General features: G+C 38.8%; 1 protein-coding gene across 1 annotated transcript; it reads right to left on the minus strand.

Moving 5' to 3' along the window:
* Positions 1–287: 287 nt before the first annotated feature.
* On the minus strand, positions 288–17,373 carry LOC117546450 (outer dense fiber protein 2-like). The gene is made up of 18 exons (XM_034216687.1): positions 17,001–17,373; positions 15,426–15,528; positions 14,678–14,794; positions 14,401–14,540; positions 13,278–13,407; positions 13,062–13,193; positions 12,889–12,963; positions 12,743–12,814; positions 11,513–11,629; positions 9,997–10,194; positions 8,932–9,041; positions 8,224–8,359; positions 7,578–7,688; positions 6,530–6,793; positions 3,490–3,590; positions 1,544–1,706; positions 615–740; positions 288–537 (listed from the first exon to the last, which is right to left on the minus strand). The coding sequence occupies exons 1-18, from the start codon at positions 17,363–17,365 to the stop codon at positions 391–393; spliced, it is 2,607 nt and encodes an 868-aa protein (XP_034072578.1). The 5' UTR covers positions 17,366–17,373; the 3' UTR covers positions 288–390.
* Between the last annotated feature and the right edge of the window lie 486 nt (positions 17,374–17,859).

The raw sequence follows: 17,859 nt of genomic DNA on the forward strand, positions 1-17,859 counted from the left end.
CTATAAAACAGTAGAAATATTGATCTGTAAATGTATATTTTAGTGATATATTGGAATGTTTCGTTAGAGGTGATGGACAACGTTTTTACCACAAAGATGGTCGCCTCAGCTAGTGTCCCTGAGCACCTGCTGGTAGATGCAACACAAACGCATACCGAGTGTCGCTATAACTGAAACAGTTTCTAAATACATAAAAAAACAGACTTTTTTTCCTAAAATTGTCCTCAGAATCAACAATTGTGAAGGCATTTTTTTATGGAAGAATATAAATTCATTTCAGGCAACAATGATGTTTAAAAACCTTTAATTCATTTAATTGATACTATAAAACTCTTAAGTAAAAATGTCACTTATATATACTGCAATGCTTTGGGAATGGATGAATGCTGGTCAGCTTGCAAGTGAAGAGTCACCGAACACGTTCCCATATGAGGTTTTGAGAAAATGTACATAGTTCTGCAGACTGCGGTTAGTAGAGTCGGACTGCTCCAGTCTGTCCTTCATGTTCTGCAGCTGACTCTGGAAACGCCGCTCCATCTGAAAGAAAACGGAAACAACACGAGAACTAACGGTTTGTATGTCCAATATGAAATTCCAAAGACATTGAGACATACCTCCTCCTTGCTCCGCTGCAGCTGACTCTGCTCTGTTTTGGCTCGGCTCAGCAGGCTCTGCAGGTCCAAAGCTTTAGACTGAGACGCTCTCTCTTTGACCAGAACCTTCTGCATGCTGGCGTCCACCTTCAGGGAGGAGAACATGTACCCCTTGTTATTTATGAAGGACATTCAGTATATTCTAAATAATAAAATGTTTGTGTCTACCAAATGCAGTCTTTTTTTTATACGTGTCAAGTGTTTAGAAACTTGAGGAAGGGCCCTCTTGATTGAACATTGCATGTCATTTATTGTAATACAACATCAGCTCAGATAGAATTAGATCAAAAATATTGCAGTCAATCAAACCACACAAGCATGGAGGGTCTTTTGTGGTGTAACTTAAACCTTGGTCCCTGCACATTTCACAGCCTCCCCAATTGGTCTTTGTCAAAGTTTTACTTAGGCCACACTCACTAAATAGTCTCAAACTAGTAATTCCAGGCTTGAAATGCACATATTAACATAGTTATATTATTTTATCCCTCATTGTACAATAACTTCTTATCTTTATATAAATATATTTATTTTATCTATTTTGGACATTCTTTTGTTTATATAAATATTTGCATTCTATTTCAATTCATTTTTGAATTTTATTTTAATGTTCATTAAATGTTTCCCTTTTTAACCAATTATTTTTGAATTTCTTTTGCTTTAATATATATAGGTCTATAATATCTTTGTTATGAACATTCTTACTTTAACTTCTTGCATTTTTAAATACATATTTTTGTATTTGTTTTTATTATCTTTTATTCTATAATGGAGCAAAACCCAATTTCCCCTGTGATAAATAACATTTTCTGATTCTGAAAAAGCGGGATAGGCAACAGTCAGGACTGTAACAAGTGTAGGGAAGGTGTAAAAAGGGTCTGTCTGTCTCAGACCTGTCTCTGTGCGTCGTCCAGAGTTGTCTGCAGCTGTCGGGACAGGAAGCTGACCTCGTGGCTCTTCTCCTCCAGCTGCTGCTGAATGCTGCGAAGACTGGCCTCCTTTGATGGCAGAGCCTCAGACATCTCTTGGTTTTCTACCGTCAAGTCCTCCAGCCTCCTGCAACAAATAACACAAAGATCTACAGCTGCAGTTTGGAAAATGTTCCCCTATAAAGACCCTCTGTATAATGTGCCCTACAGTGGTGACCCTGTTCGCTAACTGTGCAATTTCTTACCTAAGTTAAAGGTCACATATTATGCTAAATCCACTTTTCCATGTCTTGTATACATACATATGTGTCCCCTCAGAGATTCTGAAAGATTCAGGAAAAAAGATTTGCTCTCTTTTTGTCCTGATCCATTTATATAAAAACCTGTCTGAAAATGAGCTGATCAGATTTTGGCCACTTTATGATGTCATAACGATGTTTTGGCTTGTGTAACCATTAGCCCATCACCAACCAAGGTAACATCCGACAACCTTATCCCCTGAATCTCCTCCTAGAGCACCATTGTGCTCCTTATTTTCATCTAAAGTAAAAGACAGAGAATCAGCACTTTTGAAACAGGGCTGAAACAGAGGGGATTATGGGACGCTACAATGCACGATCTGTTTGGTATTTCGAGTCAAACACTTCAGAGACATGTTTTGTATAGAACTGAAAACTATAATATATTGAGGCAAAAGAGTAGTAGTAGTATTAGTAGTAGTAGTAGTAGTAGTAGTAGTAGTATTAGTAGTAGTAGTAGTATAACCTTTATTTAGCCAGGAAAATCAATTAAGAACAAATTATTATTTTCAATGATGACCTGACACGAGGCAAAAGGCTTCCTGAGGGGATGGGGGTTGGGAGGAAGAAAAGAAGAAGACAGACTCCGGTCACTACAGAACCCAGGAGACAACACGATGACACAAAGCAGAGATGGCAGGCATAGCAGTTAAACATATAACATATCTAAAATAATACTGCTGGAGTTCAATCAGTCATTAAAATAATATAGAACATCCATCCATTCATTCCTTCATGGTAATGCATACTATAGGAGAGGTCAAGACATTAGGCGCTTTCACACCGGAGTACTTTTCCCAGGAATAGTTCCGATAGTTCCTGGGATTTTGCGTTCACACCAAAAACATCTGGAACTAGAACCTAGTTCTCGGGAACCTTTTCACCCCTTTTCAGTCCCTGCTAGAGAGGTGGTACTTTCCTGGGGAGGAAAAGGTTCCAATTTCTGAATTGCAAACCACGCCCCGTTAAAATTCCGAAAACTTTTGTGAAGCCGCCATTTTATTTGCTGGCATTAGCATTATTAGCATTAGCATTAGCCCAGCGCACCAACACAAAGAGACTAACTTATGGCAACACAAAATAAAACGTGGGAGCGGTGGAGTGATGAGGAGGTGTCGGCGCTTCTGGCGATTTACCCGGGACTTCGGGTGGCAGTATACGCCGTGAAGTTGTTTGCGGCCTGCCAGTAAACCCAAAGCAGAAGAAGAAGTGACGTCAGCGGCTTAATTTGCCTAATCCTCCCTCAGGGACTTATTCCAGTGTGAACACGATCTACTAGATAGTTCCGGAAATTCTGGGAAAAGTACTTGGTGTGAAAGCGCCTATTGGTAGTGAGCATCAGGCGAAGCAGCTGCATGTATTTGTAATAGTGTCCCTGAAGGACCGGGGGGAGATAAAGGTCTCCATCTTCAAGGTTTTTTGTATGATATTCCAGCTATCAGCTGCTGCAAACTGAAAGGCGGAGAATAGAGGACCTTTAAAGCAAATTAATCCATTGTCACGGATTAGGTGTGATGCTACACTGAGGTAGTGATGTTTACATACTGATGTCCAGATGGTTTTTATCTGTATATATTAATTTGGTAAAGGTCATTCTATAAATGTCCATACCTCTCAAAGTTGTGAGTTTTTTCTTTGAGGACGTTGTTCTCCTCCTGCAGCAGCAGGTTCTTCTGCTGCAACATCTCCAGTTGAGTGCCTTGCTGTTCCACCTGTGAAGAAACACAATTAATGATCAGTTCTGATGATTCTAATCCCCTCCATGAAGCGCCAATCTCTGAAAATATAACAGCACTGCTACAGTTCGATTCCAGCCACGAACCTGCACCTCTGTTGCAGGCCTCTCGTTTCATTTCCTGTTCCCAGAGTCTATACTGTCAGCTTTAAAATAAAGGTGAAATACCCCAAATCATGGAAAAAAATATAAATACACATCCATGCATACATCCTACATTATTACAGGAAATAAACGTTTTTTTGCAAAGAATGACTGTGGAGAAGTAAGTAAATCTTTTTAATTACAGTTTGTACTAAGAATAATTGAAATGAGTGATTCTCTTAAATGTATATACCTGTAGCCAGAATTGTACAACTGTTTTAATATTTACAAGGATGTCAATTGGGAACTGAAGACTTGTTTGCAAAAAACTCAGGAAAGTTAGGGGTTAAATAATTGTGTCAGCCGACATCACTTGCAGTTAAAGGGGCCCTATTGTGCAAAGGCAGTTTCTCTCCCACACTCTCCCCCCTGCCTGAAACACCTCCATTGAACTCCTTTGTTTACTTCCGTTACATAGTGACATCACTATGTAACACTTGCCTTTCTATTTGCTCCAAAATGTTTTTCTCTGCTGAAGAAATGCTTTAGGGCACATTTACACGAATAAATTATCATCTGCATTCTATTCATTTCGCTCTATGCAATTGGATGGCAAAACAAAAACAAAATTCATATCAGGCAAATATCGCCTCGGCTGTGACACTAAAACAAAAAAACTCGTATTAAGTAGCTCTATAACTTGGGCCCCTGTTTAGATCACTTGGTATTGCTATCGGCCATTTACCGGGGTTCGGTTTCTCAGAACATATTATCACAAATAAAAAGATTAATAACATGACTCTAATATAGCAATACTTGGAAAAGGTCTCTGATTTTTAATGAATGGGTAATTATTTAAGAATACATTTTCAAAGTGACCCTCCCATCCCATGCTATCAGAATCAGAATACTTTATTTATCCCGGGAATATTGGGTTTCTTGACAGTGTCTTGATTTTATAATGAAATGAAATCAAATAAAGAATGTAAAAAATATATATATATACAGTGGGGCAAAAAAGTATTTAGTCAGCCACCAATTGTGCAAGTTCTCCCACTTAAAAAGATGAGAGGCCTGTAATTGTCATCCTAGGTATACCTCAACTATGAGAGACAGAATGGGGGAAAGAATCCAGGAAATCACATTGTCTGATTTTTAAAGAATTCATTTGCAAATTATGGTGGAAAATAAGTATTTGGTCAATAACAAAAGTTCATCTCAATACTTTGTTATATACCCTTTGTTGGCAATGACAGAGGTCAAACGTTTTCTGTAAGTCTTCACAAGGTTTTCACACACTGACTGTTGCTGGTATTTTGGCCCATTCCTCCATGCAGATCTCCTCAGCAGTGATGTTTTGGGGCTGTCGCTGGGCAACACGGACTTTCAACTCCCTCCAAAGATTTTCTATGGGGTTGAGATCTGGAGACTGGCTAGGCCCCTCCAGGACCTTGAAATGCTTCTTACGAAGCCACTCCTTCGTTGCCCGGATGGTGTGTTTGGGATCATTGTCATGCTGAAAGACCCAGCCACGTTTCATCTTCAATGCCCTTGCTGATGGAAGGAGGTTGTCACTCAAAATCTCACGATACATGGCCCCATTCATTCTTTCCTTTACACGGATCAGTCGTCCTGGTCCCTTTGCAGAACAACAGCCCCAAAGCATGATGTTACCACCCCTATGTTTCACAGTAGGTGTTCTTTGGATGCAACTCAGCATTCTTTCTCCTCCAAACACGTCTAGTTGAGTTTTTACCAAAAAGTTCTATTTTGGTTTCATCTGACCATATGACATTCTTCCAATCCTCTTCTGGATCATCTAAATGCTCTCTAGCAAACTTCAGATGGGCCTGGACATGTACTGGCTTAAGCAGGGGGACACGTCTGGCACTGCAGGATTTGAGTCCCTGGCGGCGTAGTGTGTTACTGATGGTAGCCTTTGTTACTTTGGTCCCAGCTCTCTGCAGGTCATTGACTAGGTCCCCCCGTGTGGTTCTGGGATTTTTGCTCACCGTTCTTGTGATCATTTTGACCCCACGGGGTGAGATCTTGCGTGGAGCCCCAGATCGAGGGAGATTATCAGTGGTCTTGTATATCTTCCATTTTCTAATAATTGCTCCCACAGTTGATTTCTTCACACCAAGCTGCTTACCTATTGCAGATTCAGTCTTCCCAGCCTGGTGCAGGTCTACAATTTTGTTTCTGGTGTCCTTTGACAGCTCTTTGGTCTTGGCCATAGTGGAGTTTGGAGTGTGACTGTTTGAGGTTGTGGACAGGTGTCTTTTATACTGATAACGAGTTCAAACAGGTGCCATTAATACAGTTAACGAGTGGAGGACAGAGGAGGCTCTTAAAGAAGAAGTTACAGGTCTGTGAGAGCCAGAAATCTTGTTTGTTTGTAGGTGACCAAATACTTATTTTACCGAGGAATTTACCAATTAATTCATTAAAAATCCTACAATGTGATTTCCTGGATTCTTTCCCCCCATTTTGTCTCTCATAGTTGAAGTGTACCTAGGATGAAAATTACAGGCCTCTCTCATCTTTTTAAGTGGGAGAACTTGCACAATTGGTGGCTGACTAAATACTTTTTTGCCCCACTGTATATAAAAAAATAAATGTATGTAAACCTAAAAAGTCAAAATGTGCAATTTATCATATTATACTACAATATATTACATGTACAATATATACAGTGTTGTATAAGTATGAATAAGATATTAGTGCTGAATTGAACAGTTTAAAAGGGTTCGGCTACTGGTGGTGAAGGATATATAAGTATATACCGGTTAGAGCCAGTTAGTATAATGATGTATATAAACTTTGGAGTACCTTGTGTCTGACTTCAGAGAGGGCGGAGTTGTGCTCCACATTCCTCCGCTGGTGGTCCTCTGCCTCCTGCTGGGTGTCTCTGAGCTGCTGCTCCGCCCTGCTCAGTCTGTCGGGCAGCGCCTCCATCTCTCGGAGCCGGCCCAGCAGCCCCCTCCTCACCTGCTCCGTCCCCCTCTCCAGGCTCAGCTTCACCTCCCGCGCCTCCCTCTGGGTCGTCTCCAGCTTCAGGAGGCTCTCCTCCGACTCCAGACGCACCTGCTGGACCTGCACGGAGGAGAAGGACGTCACTTCATCACAGTACAGTTTAAAAGCACTCCGCTTTCAACCCTTAGCAACCTTTTCAAGTTAACACTACTGAGTCTCGTTCTCTGCCATGATATTTTAATAGACACGACAGGGGAAGATCAATCAACCTAGCACATTTATTATGATTTGTGTATTGTGTGTGAACTGTATGTTGTCTAATCTTCAATACTTTTATTGTCTATATAGTTTATTTTATAATCCCTAAACTATGTTGTTAACTTTTCTTTCACTTTATTGGGACATTTTTGTTTTGAAAAAAAACACCTTTTTCATCTTTTTTTGATTGTATATAATTTAACAGTTTCTTGTAATATAATATAACCCAAATGAAAAGGCCTATTCAACAGATTGAATGTTTTGGTATCTTTTTATGCATTTAAAGTATTTTATTTTTTAAAATGTCTTTAGTTTTGATTATCATACATATTTCTACTTATTTCGAATATTTTAGGGTTTCTCACTCGATGTCTTGTATATCTTATTTTAATTAGATATATTGCTCTCCTGTATTGTGTATTTTGAATTGTTTGGCGGATTACATTTGTGTGAGAAACAAAACAGAAAAACTTATTCAGAGGTATTTTGTTGTTCCCCGGGCATGTTTGCAGATATCTGTTTGTTTCTACATCAACTTTGCATCCAAGGACTTATAAAAACCTTAAAGTGAATCTGTGCATGGTGCAGATATTTGATTAGCTGATTTAAATCTCTGTGGAGCTCGTCACTCAGAACTTGACTTTACCTTCTTCTTGTATTTCTCCACCAGTTGTTCCTGCTTTTTAATTGACGACTTCATCCGACGGGCTTCAGACTGCAGCGCTCCGAGCTTCTCCTCAGCGGATGTCAAGTGACCCTAAATACGGCACAGAAATAAGGAAACCGTAAAAAGCTTTCCAAAACTTTAAAACCCATAAAAGCTTTAAAGGTCCCCTATTATGCAAAATGCACTTTTTGACATAATATGGCGTTTAATCACGGCAGCGTTTAGCTGAGTATATGGGTAGAATTCTCCTGCATGAGCTCTCCTCTCTTTTTTTTCTCTAAAGCTACGGACCCAGAATCAGCCCTTCTCAAACAGGGCTGAAATAGAGGTGTATGAGGCATGGCTAGAATGGGTGATCTGTTTGGTATTTTGAGCAAAACACTTCATAGACATGTTTTTTATATCTGAGACCTATAATATATGCCTAAAAATAGTATAATAGGAAACCTTTAAATAAAACAGTAAAAGGCAGTCCTCCATTGATAGGACATTGACCTAGAAACATGTTATTCTTCCGAATAGAATAATGCGCTGAATACTGCGCTTTTAATTGATGAATGCTTGAACACCGCCTTATGTGATTTGAAGTTGTGAGAAACTCAAATCCTCTGGTACCTAAAGGTACCTTGAGTCTTTGGTTGTCCACATTGATGGAGGTGTTTTCAGCACTGAGATGATGAAGCTGCTCCCTGAACCCCTCCTCCTCCGCCCGACTCCCCACCTCCACCGCGAGACGCTGAGAGCTCAGCTCCGTCACCTGACTGGGAGGGAAACAGGCCTGTAAAACGTGTTCTAAAGTTATGTGTATCCTTCAAAGAAGCCTGATTTGGTACAGCCAGGCTTATAAGAGGACTACTTTATATTTCTAAATGGTCTTTCACGCTTTCAGGTTGCAGAAAGTCCTCTATGAAAGTCAGCTTTAAAGAAAAAAAAAAGTTTATTTTATATTTAATTATATACTTGTTGTCACAATCATATTTGTATATATTTATAATAATATAATTTTTATAATTTATAATATATATATTGTATATTTTTTTCACATCGCATAATTTAGATTTTTTATCATGGGGATTATTTTCTTCTTCTTCTTTGTGTGTTCCAGCAAGAATGAATTAATCCATTAAACCAGTTCTATTTTGTGAATAGACTGTAACTGTGTCTTGAAGTGCTGACCTAAATTCTGTCTTCACTTTAAAGTCACAAATCTAAGTTCTATCATGAGAAATCCTCAAAAAAAAAGAAGAAATATGAAGTGGTTTTAAGGAGCTTTCTGCTGTGCATACTGATATTCACAGAAACAAGAAAACATTTGTGTCTGACATGTTCTCACAATCTGAGAGCAGAGACGTGCTCCTCCAGCTGGGCTTTAGCAGCGGCCTCTCTGGAGCAGCGGAGGCTCCAGTCCCTGGATGTGGACAGAGCCTGGGCCAACTGGGATTCCTGAAACAAAACACAGGGTAGAGGTGGTAAGTAACTAAGTACATTAACTCAAGTACTGTACTGAAGTACAATTTAGAGGGACTTGTACTTTACTTGAGTATTTCCATTTTATGCAACTTTGTACTTCTACTCCACTACAATTCAGAGGTAAATCATGTATAATTACTCCACTATGTATTTAATACCTTTGGTTACTTTACAGATGTGGATGAATGATGTGAAATATAATCAAGTGTTGAATCAGACTTTAGTTCCACCTGGAGTAAATCCACCAGCTACCCTGCAGTATACAAAGTCATTCAAACTAGCTGCTCCTTTACCAGCTTTGAGAACACTTTCATGCATTCATAATTATAATCAAAACATATCATATATATTATTCTGAAATAGACCAATCTGCATAATGAGTACTTTTACTTTTGGTACTTTAAGTATATTTTGATGCTAATACTGTTGTACTTTCACTTGACTAACATTTTCAAAGGTCCCATGTCATGGCCATTTCTACTGATCATAATTCCATTGTTGAGGTTTACTAGAATAGATTTACATTGTTCAATGTTCCAAACGCACATTGGTTTCTCATACAGCATCTCAGTATAGTATGTGTATTCACTCTCTGTCCTTATGATGGGACCTTTAATGCAGGACTTTTACTTGTCACAGAGTATTCCTACACTCTGGTACTTCTACTTTTACTCAAGTCAAATATCTGAGTACTTCTCGCACCTCTGCTTTGAAGTTATTTCACAGATATGATGTACTGTACTGACCTTTGTTGTATATTAAAATTCTTATAAACAGTTCTTTTCATATTTTAACTTGGTTATAGGTTTTTTTAAATAGCTCTTACGGTAGTTTTATGTTTAAAACTGAATTCCTCCTATTGTGTAAAACCATGGTACCTAAGCAAACAGACCTCGTGATGTACACTGTGATACTTCTCAATGCTGACCTTCTCCTGCACTTTCTCTGCGAGCTGCCTGGTGTTCTCCTCCGCTCGCTCGGCCTTCTGGGTCAGCAGGGTCAGCTCCTCCTGGTCCTGCCGCTCCTGCTCCTCCTGCTCCTCGTCTCTCCGCTGCCTCAGGGTCTGCAGCTCCCCCTGCTGAGTGTGCAGCTCCTCCTGCTGCAGCTCCTGGCTCTGCTGCATCCTCTGCTCCACACAGAGTGGGAAACAAACTTTCACATCCAGCCATTCTTCACTGGAGTTTTCTTTTCATGACACTTTTTTACTTCTACTTCTCTACATTTTAGAGAAAAATATTGTACTTTTTAATTCACTACATTTCTCCGACAGATTTGAACTATCTTTGTTAATGGATTTTTAAAACAAATTGACAGCAATGGCAAAGCAGTCATTATTGACAGTGTCATGTTAAAGTAGTACGATACAAAGCAAAACAATATAATACATTGCAACGACAAGGACAACAACACTAACAGTGTTTGGTCATACTTTCCATCTTCAGATAACGTACAAATCTCACCTTTAAAGGTCAGAATTAAAATAAAATAAAGTAAAATGGGGAGTTATTTCATCTTATTGAATGATTTTCTAAATATCTAAGGCCGTATATGCTGCTCTAACAGTCTGAAAGCGATGAAAAGGCAAAGTAAGAGCAGCCACATTTTTATATTCTGAAGGACTGGGTAACATTTCATAAAAGCAATCAATAGCAAAAGTTAGCAAACATCAATCCCCGGTCTGTAGGGTCACTTTGCCAATATCTTGCTTAATATGCTACTTCCAAGATCAATCGAAGAAGCTTTTTCATATCAATGTGTATAATGAAACAGGAATTGCTTGCAAAGTTTATATGAAATGTTTGGCTCTATGAAACCTGATGTACTTATATGATTCTGTTTTCTTCAAGGTTGTGTCTTCCTGGTCGAATGTACTTATTGTAAGTCGCTTTGGATAAAAGCGTCAGCTAAATGCAATGTAATGTAATGTAATATGAATGTTTTACACTTTGTTTCTTATCTTTTGACATAGACTGTATATAAGAATAGGATGTAGTCACTAAACGAAACAGTAAGCTGGAGCGAAGTACAACTGAACAAGAGAATAGGAAAATACATTTTTAGGCAACTAAATTGTTATAAATAACTTTTATGAACTGAAAAAAATTGCAATATATTCCAATTACTATATAGATATTTTTTGCAACATTATTCACATAATCGTAAAATATATTACAATTATCAGGATTAATTTAAAGAGGATTTATAGCAAACCTTTGGGTTGTGTTAGGGTTGTAGACAATGATTTGTAGGCGATAATGAACCTTTAAACAAATGTTTTAATTTCCTGCATTTTGAAAATTGCACTAGCCCATACTTCAATTTTGATATCATGTAAATAAATGGTGCCTACTTGTAATATCAACAGCAGCACCCAATTAAAGTCCTTATGTTGGACCAACAGGTCCACCTCCAACAGTTCAAGTGTGTTGTTAATGTTCACAGACCTGAATCTGAGCATCCAGATGGATCTTTTCCGCTTCTGCTCTGCTCAGCTCTGATTCCAGATGGCCGTGGGTTGACCGCAGGATTCTTGAAAGCTCCTCCGTCTGCTTCATGTTTTCCTGCCAGGACAGAGAAAGGTGATGCAGAATGTATATTTGTAAACACCGTAAACCTTAAAAGGTGTCATATTTGTATTTAGTTCCTCCACTGTGACATGTCTCCATGATTTAATGTTCCAAAAGCCCTTTATTATTCTCATACTGCCTGTGCTGCAGCACCTCTTTTCACCCTCTGTCTGAAACCAGAGCCCAGTCTGCTCTGATTGGTTAGCTGGACGGCTCTGTTGTGATTGGTCAACCGATAAGAGATGTCCTGCACCTTAGCAGGGTATATGCAGGAATCCTGAAGTCAAATGTAAGACCCTTTAAGACCTTTTTTAAGACCCTTTCCATAGATTTTAAGACCTCATCGACACTTTGAGTTTTAACCGGTTACCTTGGCGACACACTTCACCTCACATTGACTATATACAGATTGATTGTCCTTCCTCCTGATCTTCCAACCATTTGGACGCAGACTTGCATTTCCCCATAACGATGTTGTTTAACAACCGGCGTAAACGGACCTTCGCGCTATCAAGCAGTGAGCGTGCGATGTCCTGTTCAGATGACGTCAAATCCAACGGGATGCCATAAATAAACTACACAGAATCACACTACACACCTACGCAATGATTACATTCAGGCACACTGTAGAATACAACCTCTTTGGACCATTCATATACTTATTGAAAACAAGCTACAAAATGTAATACCTTGGAAAATGCAGTTTAATACTTTTTAATTTTCGCTAAATTGATTTATCAACTTTTAATACTTATTAAGACCCCGAGGACACCCTGCTTAGCTTTTCATGTACAATGTGTTGGGGCGCTAGCTAATATAAGTGCGAGTGATACATTGTGATGTCACTATGTTACAGAAGTAAACAAAGTAGTCAAATTGTGAGAGAAAGTCTCTCTGGAGGGAACTTTTGGATTGTAGCCTTTGAAGACCATTTACATGCACAAAAACCTATATATTTACCACTACAGGAAAGGGAAAACCCAGAAAGCATAATAGGGCTTCTGTAAAAATGTGTGTGGGAGAAATTAACATATTTCTACCAAGTCATAACAAAATAAAAGATTTGAAAACCTTTTGTCTTTGAGTAGCACATGCTAAGTTTCAAACCTTTTCGAAGTTCAAATGCTCAGCGAGCTTCGAAGCCTCATTCTCTTTGTTGGTGAGTTTTGTCAAAAGTCGCTGTAGGAGAAAAAGAAAAACATGAAACAACTGCTCGGATGCAGCGCTGCACATGCTGGGTGGTTAACACTCACAGTGTTCTCTGCTTCACTGGCAGTCAATCTCTTCTTTATGGCATCTTTCTGTTGTATCCACTCCAAGGATTCTCTCTATGGATAAAACATAGTATGCTTATCACAGGCAGTAGACATGTATTGCATGTTGGCATTTATTTTTATCTCCTTGAGTTGTTTTCTACTTCCTGTACCTCATATTCACTCCAGTCTCTGAGGAGCTCTCGCAGGCTGTGATTCGTGTGGTCAAACATCTCAATCTTTTCTAGCAACAAGTCCTGCTGCCGTGCCAGTGAAGATGCGTGCAACTTTGACAGCCTCTTGTCCTGAGAACATAAATAAAGTCACAATCATGTACAGCAAAAAGCCCCCACCAATCACTCATCTTTCATCTGTCCCTCCAGGTTTACCTTAGCGAGGCTATCGATAGTGTCCTTCAGGGCTGTCAGCTGATTGGCTACTGCTACACCGTCGATTTCTGCCTCTACAAGCGCCCTCAGGAGCTCGTCGGTCTCTCTGTGTTGACTTCTGGAATCAGACCTGTGAGTAAGAGGGAAACAATCAAAGTGAGATTAGGTTAGTGATCCCCAGAAGAGATATTCAGGTGTTGCAACAGCCCAAAGACAGATATACAAAGAGAATCGAGTAAATAGAATATAAACAAATTGATAATGATGATTAATAAGTAAATAAGTAAATATATAATTTTAATTTTTCCATGCCAAATGAAAGACAATGTTAAGTGATAAAGTGACAATGGTGTGGTTTAAAGAATCAAGTCAGAAAGTCGGCTATATCTTATTAAAAATGTACATAAGATGATGATAAAGTAATGATACTAAGTGTTTTTTGTTATATATGTTCTGTATATAAGATAATGTAATTAAATAATATATAAGTCAGTAAACAATTGTTAACTGTGTTACTTCCTGTGTTACTTCCTAGCCTGCTTAAAGCTTAGTGGTGTTGTAGTGGAAGTCAAATGTAAGCTTTAAAGGGGCCCTATTATTCTAATTTGCCTCTGCTGCGACATCTTTACTCTAACAAGAAACTCCCTCTGGCGTGAACTATGGGATTTTAGCCCTTGCAGACTATGAACATGTACAAAAACCTACAGGAAGGAAAACCCCTTTAACGCTTCCATAATCCTAACAGTGGTATGAATTTGAGAGGATTATCAAGCTGTAAAATGTGTACAAGTATTATAAGCAAAATGTTATTGGCTTCAAATGTTTCAGACTGTCACGACAAAAGTCTGGATTTAGGCCTTATCGCCAGCAAACCTCTCCTGTGGGATGTTATATTGATTTTGAGGGGAATGACAACAGCAACAAAACGAATGCCAACTAAAAGTATCTGAATGGAATGTGTCCTTGTCTTTATGTTGAACAGTTGATGTATCCACCAAAAAAAGGCAATTCCTAACTAAATAAAATATGAAAAGAACATAATTTAAAGTTGTTTTGAACACTATTAAAGTAATTTGGAGACAGCTTCCTCTGACAGGTGGCATGCGGCTGATGCGGTGCTTACTTCTTTAACTGACGGATGCTGTCTTGCTCTCTGAGGAGGACAGTGAGATTTGTGGATACTCCGGCGAGTTCTTCTTCCTGCTCCTCTTCAACCCACTGATGTCCGATTCCACTTCCTGACCGATGCTCTACTCTGCTTCTCTGCCAGTGAGACAAAAATTAACACAACTTACAAAATATCCTGCACTCTCGTTCACTGCATTCATTTGCAAGCACATTTATTTGTATTTGGCTCTGGTTGAAAGCATTGCAATGATAGATACACACTATGAAAATACCTGGCACTTAAGGGAGCCCACATCTCTTCTGCAGGACAGGATTCCTGGAGGAATCCACGGCGTACGGACCTTTGGCCGCCCGCCATCTCCCCTCAACTGTGTGTCTTTTGCTTTAATCTGCAGGGGGAATCCACAGGTAAAACACATTGAACTTATTGTAACATCTTCACTCTCACCATAATTTAGTTTATTTATTGTTAACACTTTAAAAAGCATGTTAAAAGGTAAAAACGACATACAAATCAGGATCAGTGATACATTTGTATCCCTCTTTCTAATTCTACTTCTCTACATTTCTGAGGTAAATATTGTACTCTTTACGCCACAACTTTGCAGATTCCGAATATAAATGACAGAAACATTATAAACAAGTTAATGTTATAGTACATTTTAAGATCAAGCTTTATTGACTTCTGGGTGGAAATTCACAATATACCCAGCAGCAGTATATGAAGTAATACAAATTAGCTCCACTCTCACCTCAGCTGAAACTTTAAAGTGAGGATGCACGAATAATATAATGTGTAATTGTTTCCTGAAATAGGTCGCTCTGCATAATGAGTAGCCTACTTTTTACTTTTGGTACTTGAAGTATCTTTTAACAACAAAACTGTCCTCTTCTTTTGCTTCAGTAACATTTGAAAGCAGTACTATTTATTACCACTGTGAATTGTACACATCAGCGAGTTAAACCCTAAACAATATAAAAACCTGTATTTCCAGTATAATGAACAAACAGCATAATAACCTGAGGGGTCCTGCAGGGACTCCTCCTCATATGAACATGTACAGGTGTGGTCTCCGGTACATGGAAGTGGACCGGCGGCGGTGGTGAATCCCGTGTTTTCATTCTTTTAGGATGTTAAAACATAACACAACAACAGAAACACAAACAAACTGTCATTAGAAAGCCTAATGGGTAGTTTAATGTTACCGTGCTAAGTTAGCAGCTACATGCTTTCAGGATAAATCTCGTCGTTTGTCTATCTTCTACCGTCTGCTGTGGAGCAGTTTGGATTTACAAACGACCTCTCTGATTGGCTCATTTGCAGTATCTTCGTCTGTGATTGGTGGAGGCGAGTTTATGATAAACGTTGTCCGTGGTAACCACAGAAGTGGTTACTCATTATTTTAATTTAAAGATTCAGATTAGATGATGTTTTGTTTAAGATTAAGCTCCTAAACTATATTAAATATTAAAATTAGATTCCAGCTTGACTAGGAGCAACATTAAAGTAAATAGAACAGTAATTAAAAACCATGAACACATAATGTATTCCTACATGTAAACCTCATGCGGTGAAATGCAACACAACTTGTGCTTCAGTCATATTAATCAATAAACAGTAAAACACATTTATCTGCTGACTAAATATGACTATTCATACACTATAGGCCTACCGATAAAACTACTACTTTTAATACTAAACCGCAGAACAGCTTTTTGGTAAATGTATAAACATGTTCACATAATCCACGTGTTCTAGTTTGAAAGTAAATAAACGATAACACACTGGATGTATGAATGTGGGAACTTAATGTACTCTAGCTGATAATTCGATAAATAAAGATACCTAAATCTCACACAATCAAAAAGTTTTTAATAACCTTGACATCATAAAACAAGTGACTATTTGCAGGACTTTTAGTTGTGTTGTTAATAGACTGTATAGAAGAGTTGATGTTGTACTGCGATGTAGCCACTGTCCATTGACATCAGGACAGCAGATAGTTTACACAACTTCCGGCGCAGACTGAAAACTCATCTCTTTCGACTCCACTTCGAGCAATAGAACTATTAACAAAGCACTTATATACTAATAAAGGACTGGCTTACCTAAAGCCAGTTGAGTAGCACTTGAAATGTTTTTGCTCTATGAAACCTGATGTACTTATATGATTCTGTTTTCTTCAAGTTTGTATTTTGTTGGTCGAACGCACTTATTGTAAGTCGCTTTGGATAAAAGCGTCAGCTAAATGTAATGTTAAAGGAAATTGTTGAGATGACGGCACTTCCGCCCATAAGTTAGCCTGTAGAGCTAGCAAACTATTCTCTTCTTAAATTAATGAATGATGATGTAGAAGTATATGTACACTAAAAGTGTTTTTTTAGTCGGATTTAAAATACTCCTACTCCTATCTGCTGCACCTTGGACTGGTATACGATAAGGAAGCGACATCGATGTAAGATCACTTCAGCTAAAAACACATCCAAATGTTAAGGAGTTTAAGCTAAGCTAGTTTGTGATTAGCCTTCCATGTGCGCGGGGAGCAGGAATGATGCAGGACATATTCATAATAATGCAGTATATTTCCTTATTACTTCTGGTTTATCCTGCTGCATACCAGCCCAGTGAGGCGTGTGCTGCTGCCGGAGAGGAGGAAGGGGGCACCAGCAGCAGCCCCGCCGCAGCCCTGATACTGTGCAGGGCGTGCGGACACGAGCTCGCGGACGGGACGGACATCCACAATGTTCAGAGCCGGATGGCGCTCTTCATCCGCAACGATACGTCGATCAGGAGCCGAAGGGTTAACGTCCAGCTTTTTGAAAACCCCCACGGACACCAGTTTGAGGTGATTACTTTCAGGAAATCGGACGTTACCCTGCACTGGCCGGCAGATAAACACTTCTCCTGGTTCCCGGGCTTCTCGTGGACGCTGGCTACCTGTCCACGGTGTGGAACTCATTTAGGTGCGTACCCATCACGGGGCAAATATGCAGTTTTCGTGTTTCAAAAATATACATATATAAAGACTTCAATACTGGGAGTGGGAACTGTAACAGACGGTGTACTGTGAGATCACTTTACAACATTAAACTGTTATTTAGCTTCTTTTTTGTATGGGCATAATTGTGTAGGACTTACACTAACGTCACATAAGTCTATATTACAATATAGATGGTCTGTTAGGTAGTACTGTAACTTGAATAATTAAAGTAGCACCACCCAAAAAGAAAGTTTACGCCAATTAACTACTTTAAATGATTATATTGCTATATTCATGATATTATTTATCAGTGTTTTGATAATGTAACAAGTAATAATTATATTAAATCAAGTCAAACACACAGTAGTTTTGAAAGACTTATAAACATGTTCTCATCAGGATTTTGTAAAGCAAGTCTTTATAGGAAAATGCATAATTTATGTTGAAGAATTAGATATGACACAGACCATCTC

The sequence above is a fragment of the Gymnodraco acuticeps genome, unplaced genomic scaffold (genome assembly GCF_902827175.1).
Source record: "Gymnodraco acuticeps unplaced genomic scaffold, fGymAcu1.1, whole genome shotgun sequence".
In the NCBI taxonomy this organism is placed as follows: Eukaryota; Metazoa; Chordata; class Actinopteri; order Perciformes; family Bathydraconidae; genus Gymnodraco; species Gymnodraco acuticeps.

Coding starts and splice junctions, on each gene's coding strand:
- LOC117546450 (XM_034216687.1), bottom strand. CDS start 17,365: ATGAGTTCCACACCGTGGACAGGTAGCCAGCGTCCACGAGAAGCCCGG. Junction 12,815..12,888: donor CCAGTGAAGCAGAGAACACT/GTGAGTGTTAAC, acceptor TTTCTCCTACAG/CGACTTTTGACAAAACTCAC. Junction 11,630..12,742: donor AGCATTTGAACTTCGAAAAG/GTTTGAAACTTA, acceptor CTGTCCTGGCAG/GAAAACATGAAGCAGACGGA.